Source organism: Carassius auratus, unplaced genomic scaffold (assembly GCF_003368295.1).
Source record: "Carassius auratus strain Wakin unplaced genomic scaffold, ASM336829v1 scaf_tig00008516, whole genome shotgun sequence".
Classification (NCBI taxonomy): Eukaryota; Metazoa; Chordata; class Actinopteri; order Cypriniformes; family Cyprinidae; genus Carassius; species Carassius auratus.
Window position 1 is genome coordinate 59,605 of NW_020523947.1, and position 10,496 is coordinate 70,100.

General features: G+C 35.4%; 1 protein-coding gene across 3 annotated transcripts in view; it reads left to right on the plus strand.

The window, feature by feature from the left end:
* Positions 1–10,286, plus strand: part of LOC113072072 (tetratricopeptide repeat protein 7B-like) — a 34,100-nt gene extending 23,814 nt beyond the window's left edge. For all 3 annotated transcript variants that reach the window (XM_026245210.1, XM_026245211.1, XM_026245212.1), the window contains 3 exons: positions 4,950–5,090; positions 7,030–7,232; positions 8,799–10,286. In XM_026245210.1, coding sequence (XP_026100995.1) covers positions 4,950–5,090; positions 7,030–7,232; positions 8,799–9,020 — 566 coding nt within the window. In that variant the 3' untranslated portion in view covers positions 9,021–10,286. The remainder of the gene's footprint in view (positions 1–4,949; positions 5,091–7,029; positions 7,233–8,798) is intronic.
* Positions 10,287–10,496: the final 210 nt, after the last annotated feature.

Here is a 10,496-nt window from a genome sequence, read left to right on the forward strand (position 1 = left end):
ACAAAGAAATCACTCACTGCTCTTGATTAAAAAGCTTTTATAACTTTAATAAAGAATAATCTTTCATTTATACAGTCCAATATGCAGTGCTGTTTTACATTTTGATTACTTTATTCAATTTCTGTACCTAAAAACTAATGCTAGACCTGCCTAAAAATGAAAATCACTGTTTATTGTTTGGAGCTTTACTCTATTGTATTTATTTGTGCTGTTGCCTGTAGTTGGATAGAATATTCTTCTTTTTTCTTATTATTAGAAATTACAGTTTTTCCATAAACATAGCACATACAGAACTGTACCGAAAACCGTGACTCTAAAACCGTGAAACAGACTGGACCGTGAAAAAGTTGAACCGTGCCACCCCTAATATATATGCGGACACACACACACACCTGCTTCATTGCCTCGCTGGCCTTCTCCCCTTTGGCAGAGTGCACCCACCACCTGTCTGTTAAGAAACTAAACACACACTGGCATAATGTGTTCAATAGAGGCATTGCCTCTTACCTTTTGTTTTACCCCCTTATTGTGTGTCCTTTCCTGGTGTTTTGTGTCCCAGGCCTCTTTGTACTGGAGAGAGACGTAAATGCACTCATTTGGCCTCAGTTCTTAATAATTAAAGAGACAGTATTGTTCCTCCAGGCATTTCAGACAGGGTTTAATGCTTGCTGCTGCTTAAAGCCAAATATTTATGGGTACTTTTAGCTCTGTTTGGATTCTGACTTATTAGTTTTAATGAGACAATTAGTTATAATTATTATACATGTTATTAGAATGAATGGTATGGTAAGTATCGCTATTACTTTTGGTCATTATTAGGATTATATTATAAACCGCACTTTATTATACTCCAAAACTGCTTGTGCAGTGTCTGTACATGAATAATATTTTAATCCTGTATAAATATTTTTTTCCCATTTACGCTAATGTCACTTTTGATTAATTTAATGAATCCTTGCTGGACAAAAAAAATTATTCTTAAGAAATAAATAAATAAATCTTGACCCCAAACTCTTAAACTGTATTGTGTATATATAAATATCCACATTACCTGTCTCTTGTTATTATAAAAGCCCTATAAAAGTTTTCTGTGATTATAAATTCATTAATCTAAATAATTAAGTGCCTTGGGAGAGCAATGACCTTGTCTAAAAAATGTGCTCTATTTTTTTAAACGTTGATCCAAAATTAGACTTAAGCTCTTTTAATTCCATCTGACAGTCCACAGTTTAATCCCAGTTTAAGATAATTGTTTCGTTTTATTTGAAACCTGAGTGAAGTCAAGCATTTTTAGAGGGACTTCTACTGATCCTGTAATTATTTTAAAAGTTATTATTTAAATATTGATCATTTGTCATTAGGGTCACTTGATATGGTGTGTGGTATCTGATGGAACAGCACCCAGGTCTCTGGATCGTAGATCACAAGCTCTAATTACCTTTAAGTGTCTCACATTTAGAAGCTGTTTCTAAAGTCCAGTCTCTGTTAAGAGCGATGGACTGTTAAAGAGGATGTGATTTTCGGGTGTCATAATCGTGCCGAGAGGTGCTCATGATCAAAAAAATGACATATGCTATTTACAGGTTATTGTAGGATTCTAGGAATGCCAAAAGTGGGGATGCATTAGAAACCAAAGACTTTCTGTATATTTACAGCAGGTTCTGGTGAAGAAAGTACTGTCTCTTTAAAAACATAACTGCTTTTATGTGTGTGATTGCGTGTGATGATGCTTTCCCACTCCTAGCATGGAGCTCCATGGTCACGCTCTTTCTGCAGGCTGGTCTACTGCATCATGAGATGTTTGAGTTTGCGTGTGTACACGCATGTGCTTAAGAGAGATGTGAAGTTGTTGACTTACTTCAGTAGTTTGTAAAGTGCTTGACCCAGTCAAGTATAAGAACTTTTTATATATACTTACTTAGTTCATGGATAGTTCACACTTAAAATAATTCATATTGGATCATTTCATGTTGTTCCAATCTGTATGACTTTCTTTTTGTGTAAAACACGATGTCCAAGCTGCTCTTCCACACAGTTGAAATGCAGACAGATGTTGTCAAGTTCCAAAATTACAAAAGAGCACCAAAGAAGTCATCTGTTTGACTTTTGAGCTTAATTCAAAAGACACATGATGGAATTGAGTTCTCCTCCAATGTAACTTTCAAGTGTTTACTATAAATATATTACCATTTTTCAAAGTTTTGGGTCATTTGTGAAGTATTCATATAATATAACGTAATAATTATATGTTTAAAAGAACTGCATTTCATTAAAATGTTTTTTCTCTGACTTATGATCAGTTTGTTTTATTGATCAGCAACTTCTTTCAAAAGAGCATAAAAACTTACAGACCCCAAACATTTAAATGGTAGTATTATTAATGCATGTGACAACAGGAAGAGCGATGAGAACAAAAATCATTAAGTCATAAAGGAACAATGTGGGAATAAGAAACATTGACTGAATCGACATTATTATAGTAAAACTGGTATAACCTAGAACAGCCATCAATGTTCTGTGTCGTGGTTTCAATTTGTTCATTCTTGTGTGAGTTTTTAAAGGCTGTGGTGTAGAACATTCATGAAGAGATCCCCTGGAAGTCTTTTGAAATCCGTACACACCGGGGCAGATTCTCAGTGTTTGGTCCAGTCATCCATGGCTTTGTCCACTGTCGCCATAGAAACACTAAACATAGGAGCAGCAGCTATGGATTTGACTCAACAGGCTCATTGCTAAAGAGAACGAAACTGAGATGTACAGGGATCGATTTCAGTCTGAATGTGTTTTATGTCCCGCTGGTCTGGTCGATAAAACCCAGCCTATGACTCACAGAGACTCTTGAGGATCTTAATATGTTCCTCTGAACCCCGACAGAGACTTTAATGACCACACTGATGCCCTGACCACAGCTCACAGCCGCACGTCCAGACAAATAGGGAATCTGTGATCGCTGGACTGTAGGGGGCAATTTCATTTCAGTTCCCCCAGTTCAGGAAACTGATGTGGTGTCTTCAGTTCCTTCTCTGCATCTCCTGTCAGTTCATCTCCTGAATCTGGCAAATTGAAAAGGAACTGACGCCAGATCTGGAATTTTATTGGTAAAACTGCTCACCCTGAACTAAAGGTCATTTGCTGCTGGCTGCTGAAAGCTCAGCAGTGTCATTATAGGAATAAATTACATTTTAAAACATATTCATATAGAAAACTCACTTTATATGGTAGTAATATTTCTGAAGTTTTTACAGTATTTTTGATTTACCGACCTCAAACGTTTGAACGGTGGAACACAAAATTAGAAATTTTGAAGATTGTACAAACCGCCTGTTGCCTGCAGTTATAAAGAATAGAAACTCGAGCTCTTCAAAAATTTGTTTTTGTGTTTACGTAATATACGATTGTACTGTGCATGTACACAGTATATAAACATACACACACATATACATGTATATATTTAAGATATATATATATATATATATATATATATATATATATATATATATATATATATATATATATATATATATATATACACACACACACATATGTACGTAATATAAATCATATATACATATCAATATTTCTTAAATCTATACATGTATGTGTGTGTATTAGGTATACATATACGCAGTACAAATACATATCATGCAAACACAAAAATTTATGAATTTTTCTTTTAAGTCTGATCTTTTTAGAGAATTATTTGATGATACTTTCAGATTTAAAATGATTGTATATGAGAATCAGAATGTAATTTGGGATGAACTATCCATTTAATGAAAACAGCATAGTTTGCGTTGATCTGTTTCTCTGATATGAAATTTGATTTACATTTACAGCCTGCTCTTTTAAAATGCTAGATTGGGTCAATTTGTGGAAAGTAGTTGCAAATATGCAGATTTTAATTTTTCACTGTTAATAATTTTATGCTGTTTGTGTTTAAGTGGCGTGTGCAAGTGTGTTTGTTAAAATTTTGTCCACGTTTTGGAAATTCTGAGAGTTTAGTACAGATTGTTGGATCTCTGAATGTTTTTTAACCCCTGTGTTTCCCAAAATGACTAGTAGTGTTGATGTGTTTTTAAATCTTGAATTTTAGAATAGAAATGTTCAAATCAAGAGATTTTGAACTCTTATATGTTAAATATATAAGAAAAAGTGTTTGTTAGTTTTTTTTTTTTATATTTTGAATTAGCCTTTTTTTCTTTTTTGTATTTTAATTTTAGTTTTACGTTTTTACTAATTTTGTACTTGATACTTTTATAAGTTCAACATTTTGTTGCTTTATTTTTATTTAAGTGTCTAACATTTTAGCATTTTATTTTACTTTGTTGCAAAGTAGTGTCCCTGTAGCTCAATTGGTAGAGCATTGCCCTTGGTTCGATTCCCTGGGAACACATGTTAGGTAAAAATTGATAGCCTGAATGCACTGAAAGTCACTTTGGATAAAAGTGTCTGCTAAATGCATAAATTTAATTTAATTGTAATTTAAGTCAACAGTAATTCTTTTAAAAATTAATTTTATTATAGCTTTAATTCAAATAATGATTTTTAATAGTTTTAATTTGAACATTTACTTTTAATTATCAATAATAGCACTGTTGAAATTATAGATCAGGCTGTTTGGCCTTCATGTGTATATTAACAATATTCTAGTTCAGAGTTTTCCCTGAGAGGCCTGAATGTTAATGTCTGGAGTATTGTGGTTGTTTGTATTGAGCAGGGGGTCAAACTCAGTTCCTAGAGGGCCACAGACCTGCACGGTTTAGATATAACCCTGATTAAACACATCTGATCCAGCTAATCTTATCATTTGGGCTCATTTGAAAACTACATGGTATGTGTGTTGGAGCAGGTTGGAACTAAACTCTGCAGGGCTGTGGCCCTCCAGGAGCTGAGTTTGACTCCCCGGGTATAGAGGCTTCTATTTCCACTGCACTCTATTTCCACTGCAGGTTCCGTCCACGCCACCTCCATAGCAGCGTCCCGGGTGGAGCAGGCACTGTCTGAGGTGGCCTCTTCCCTTCAGAGCAGCGCTCCGAAACAGGGACCCCTCCACCCTTGGATGACCCTTGCCCAGATCTGGCTGCATGCAGGTATAAACCTCACCCATAGCCCTAATTTGCTTGTAACATAAGTCAAGCTCGCATTCGATATTTACAGTGGGAATAGAAAATAATCCCCCCCCCCCTCCCAATATTATAATAACATTTTATTGCTTTGCAGCCTGAAATGAAGACAGAAACAGTTTATATTTTATCCAGCTGTATTTACAAATTATAACATCCAAGTAAACGATATTACACCAACATTTCAGAACAAAAAAATTTAAAAACAGAATTTTCTGATATGTTGGTGTTATATCTTTATGTTAGATGTTATAAGTTGCACGGAGTTAATACAGTTAGATGAAACAAAACTTCATTTTAGGTTGCAAAGCAACAAAATGTGATTATTTTAAAGGGCTGTGATTGTTTTCTATACCCACTGTAGCTTATTAATAGCTTCCTCTGTCCAAGCAAATACATTAGGAAAAACCAAATCCTGCAGGATCAAATTACCCATCTGGAAGCTTTTGCTTTATCTACAATCAGCATTTATGAATACACAAGCAATTGTGCTTACTTTTGACTTGAGTTAAATGCAGTGAAGTTTAGGAAAGTTCTACATCTTCATGGAGTTGATGCAAGCATGGGTTGGATTTCCAGGCCACACAAGTACTGATAAAAAAAGCATGAATGCACTTTAATTAGGGGTGTTTGCCTGTTTTTCTGCTGGTACCATGGCTGGTTTAGGATTATCTTTTTCATTAAGAGCCCATATTTGCCCCCTTAAATTGATTTCCTTTATCTTTATAAGGACAATTTTTTTATCTTTTATGTCAAATTCTCTCTTTTTAAAGAATACATTTAGTTAGAAAAAGTAAGACATTTATAGGACTTTTACAAATCAGATTAAACCAGGATCAACAAAAGTAATCAAAAGTAACAAAAGTTTAATGCAGGTGGCCTGAATGCATTTACAATTGCAGAAATAATTAAATGACAGTAATGTGTTAAAATACACTTTTGAATATTTAAATGTTTTTGTAAAGGAAATGAGACTTTAAATATGAAATCTATCTTAATGAATCTTAATGATTGAGTCACTGAATCATTCATTCAAATTATTTGTTCAAAATGGCTGATTCAAAACGGTGTTGTTATTGTTAGCTAAAACTATAAAAAATATAGCAGGTCACTGTCTTTATGAATGAGTCATTGAATCGTTCACTCAGACAGTTCAGAAACGCAGATTAGTTCAGTAACAAATGTTGTTATTGCGTACTAATAATCAAACTATTAAACATTTTGTTAATTAAAATAAAAACCTGAAATAATATGTAAATATTAGATGAAAAACTTTGAAATGTTAGAAATTACTGAATTTAGAAATAAACTAAAATAAAAGTAAAACTGAAAAGCTGCAATAAAAGATACAGTTGAAGTATTAAAATGACTAAACCAATAAACTGAGATAAAAAAATGATTTAAGCTAAATAGAAATATTTAAAAGCAACAACTAATAAAAAATAAAAAAAGCACATTAAAATATAAATGATACTAAAACTAAGCAAAATTGGGATACTAAAATAGAAAAGACATTTGCAAAATGAAAATCCTTTCATTTGTTATCTCAGAATAAGATCATCACCTCTTACCAAGTCTAATTATTCTTTAACCAGCTTGACTGTCTCTGAGCCAAGTAAAGGAACCTTAGCAGGACTTGGCAGGGTGAGAAAGAGTAAAGGTGCTTAGTAGTCACTTTCCCTGGAGTTTGTTGGCTGAAGAGGGAGGACACCCCTCCACCATTAATCTCCCATCAATCTCTGTCTCATCACTGTTTGTGAGCTATGAAACGGTTGAGGCTGATGAGGTAGCTGACAGTCTGTCTGAGAATCACATTTCCTGTGTGAACCCAGATGAGAGAGAAACTCAAAGCTCAGTCACCACAACAATTCTCCTGTCACTGTTTTCTCTCTCTGTCTTTCCACAGCGGAGGTGTATATTGGAATGGGAAAGGCGGCGGAGGCAGCAGCGTGTACACAGGAAGCAGCCAGCCTGTTCCCCATGTCCCATAACGTGTTGTTTATGAAGGGTCAGGTGGCGGAGCTGCGGGGGAACGTGGACGAGGCCAAGCGCTGGTACGAGGAGGCGCTGTCCATCAGCCCCACCCACGTCAAGACCATGCAGAGACTGGTGAGCACATGCTTTTTATCCACTAACTGAAACCCTTTTGCAGTTTTACATTTTTATTTTGTTTGTTGCTCCCCACATTGCAGTCGATTTCATGTTTTACTCTTCTTATGGGAACATTTGGTTGTGTTTTTGTGTGATTGCTACACTGAGATGCAAGAGAGAGGCGAGATTTCATCCAGTGTTAGTATTTAGCAGACAATGAGTCCTGGATGTGGAGATTTGTCAGAGGAAGTGTGTGAGTGTGTGTGTGCTGCTGTGTCCGGCTGTCTGCCTTAATAGTAAGCAGAAATGTCACGTCTTATAAAGGAACTCCCCTGTAGTAGCCAGTAGCAGGAGGAAGTATTACCCTTGTCTCTGTCAAATCTCTCTTTCTCTCTCTCTCTTTTTCTGACCTTTTTTTGTGTGTCTGTTAATGTGTCTGACGCCGTTGTAACAGCAGGACAGTGGACAGCATCTGAATTCGTACACTAGCTGCTTGCACCACATTAACCACATTTTTAACTGTACTACGAAGAATATGTTAAATTCCACTTCTGTGCATTCAAACCAGATTATATAACATTGTCAAAACAAATACAACAGATAAATATATTTTTATAGAACTGTAATACAGAGGTCTTTTTTGACACATATTTGACAAACCGAGTAAGAACAATGAGTATATGCAATACAGAAACTGTGTGAAAAATTATATCATAACTAAATTAAATGTTTAAATTAAATAAAAACTACATTTAAGCATTTGTCTAATACAATAAAAACTGTAATACTGTATTTTTCCGTGTGTGTGTGTGTGTGTGTGTGTGTGTGTTTGTGTGTGTGCGTATATATATATATATATATATATATATATATATATATATATATATATATATATATATATATATATATATATATATATACTTTTTAAACAATTCCTGTAATGGCCAAGCTGATTTTTTTTAGCAGCAAATACCATCAATTACTCTAGCCTTCAATGTCATTTATATTCATATATTATGTATAAAATAAGATGTTATTAAAAATATTTAATATATATACAAATAAATCAAATGTTATTTCCCGCACTGCTTTTTCAAATAATCTCTATTTTCAATTCACAATTTAGTATAAATGTAAACTATAATTATAAACTAATTATAGTACATTTGTATCAACAACAACCACAAAAATCTGTTTTTCTATTCAAATTGTTTTACCAAACACTGAACTATATAAATAACTCTATTATGTTATATTATAAATCTGTTAAATAATTCTCTATGACAGATCAGTGGTTTACTAATCAATGATTTCGATATATCTTTTATAATTATAGAATATAATATAATTATAAAATGTCTTAACGGGTCATGTTGAACCTTAATTAAAGAACTTATAATGATTTTGAATTTGACTCAGTATTGAGGCTAAAAGATGTGTGCATATTATTAAATCAATAGGAAAGTTCAAATTCATCCAGAACTCCATCTTAAATTTCCTGTTACATGTTTTATTTAGTTTTTTTGACCAGCAGTGGTTTCCCTTTTTCTCTTTTGATTTGTCTCTCTGTCGGTCTTTTTGCAGGGTCTGATATTGCATCAGCTGCAGAGGTACAGTCTTGCGGAGAAGATCTTGCGTGATGCGGTGCAGGTGAACAGCACGGCCCATGACGTGTGGAACAGTCTGGGAGAAGTGCTGCAAGCGCAAGGCAACGACGCCGCTGCCACCGAATGCTTCCTTACTGCCCTGGAGCTGGAGGCCAGCTGTCCCATCTTACCTTTCACCATCATCCCCCGCGCCCTCTGAGACACTCCGAACGCTCACCACCGGCACCAACAAAACCTCTGTCTGAGAGTCATGCATGAACCACAGCCCTTAAACACACAAACAAATGCCAAAAAACCCCCAAAAACTCTTTCCCACCCCCTCCGACGTGTTTACCGGTCCTAAGACATGGATCTGCTGAAAAACTCTGAACTTTTCCACACTGCTTGACTGAATCACTCTCATTGTTTTTTCCCGTCCTATTCCTTCCTTCCTTCATCTGCTAGAATTTCCACCGGCTTCTGTACATCGTAGAGCTCCCGCCCACCCTAAAAACCCCACCCTACCCCTTCCAACACTCTCATTGGTTCGTTTCATACCACAGTACAAGTGGACCAATGAGAAACCTTTTCAAACTGTTGTCAGGGTGAACCAGGTGACTGACGCAGTGGTTTCTTCAAACCACCGTGCTTCCCGAAACATACAATCTTGAGATTCTAGTAGCTGTGTGTCGTACAAACCAGTAATAACACTGACTTAGAGACGGTTAAAAGTGTGTGTACCCATGCTGTGTGTGCTAATGGACAGTCAGAGTGTGAGTGTGTGTGTGTGTGTGTGTGTTTTGTAAGTGCTGATCCAGGATATCCCTTCCTATGTGGCATGTGCGCGTGTGTTTATTTTGAGTGGAATACATGACACAGTGTTACAGTGGATCCCTGTTACACAAACACACGTAATAAAGGTTGTGTTTCCACGCAGTTGTTCCTGAGGGCAGGTGGGTCACCCATGTTATGACTCCTAGAGAAACATTACATCTCCCTTTGATCAAACACTGTATTGTTTATAGACTGTATGTACAAAAGTATCGCCTAGAGCAAATGGAATGGATGCCAAAAGAACAACTATTCTTAAAGCAAATATTTTATCTGGATTCTCATTAAAAGAGAAGATAAATCTAGTTTTGGACATTTCATTTTGTTTGTTGGTTTATTTTTCCACATTTATCATGATTCAGAGGTCAAGATTTATATTGTTGATTTATCAGAGACGTGTTAGATGTTTATTTATCTGCGTCCCAGTGGCCGTATGCTAGATGGGTGAAGACATATTTTTGTGTGTGTGACTGTTACAGATGGACACGATAAATGCAAACTCTCCTCAAAACGGTCAAAGAGATTTCAGTCATGCACAAGAGAGGAGGAGGAAGATAACGTGTGTATTTGGCGGCTTGGCAGTGTCAATCACAAGGCCAAACACACAACTGGAACTGCTGTTTTATGATGTCAATAAATGATCAATTGTGAAAAATCTGTGTTTTTGCTATTCCTTTATTTTCACATTATAAGTCATTTTTGAGGACAGCTAATATTGCTAATGGAGCCAATATAGATATAGCTAACTGAATCTTCTCATTGCATCTTGATTGGAAACAGGTTTCGATACAAACCTCAGTCTGTCCTCAAGGGGGCGATACATATACTTTCATGTCTGTGCCAGCATACTGCATTTATTATTCAG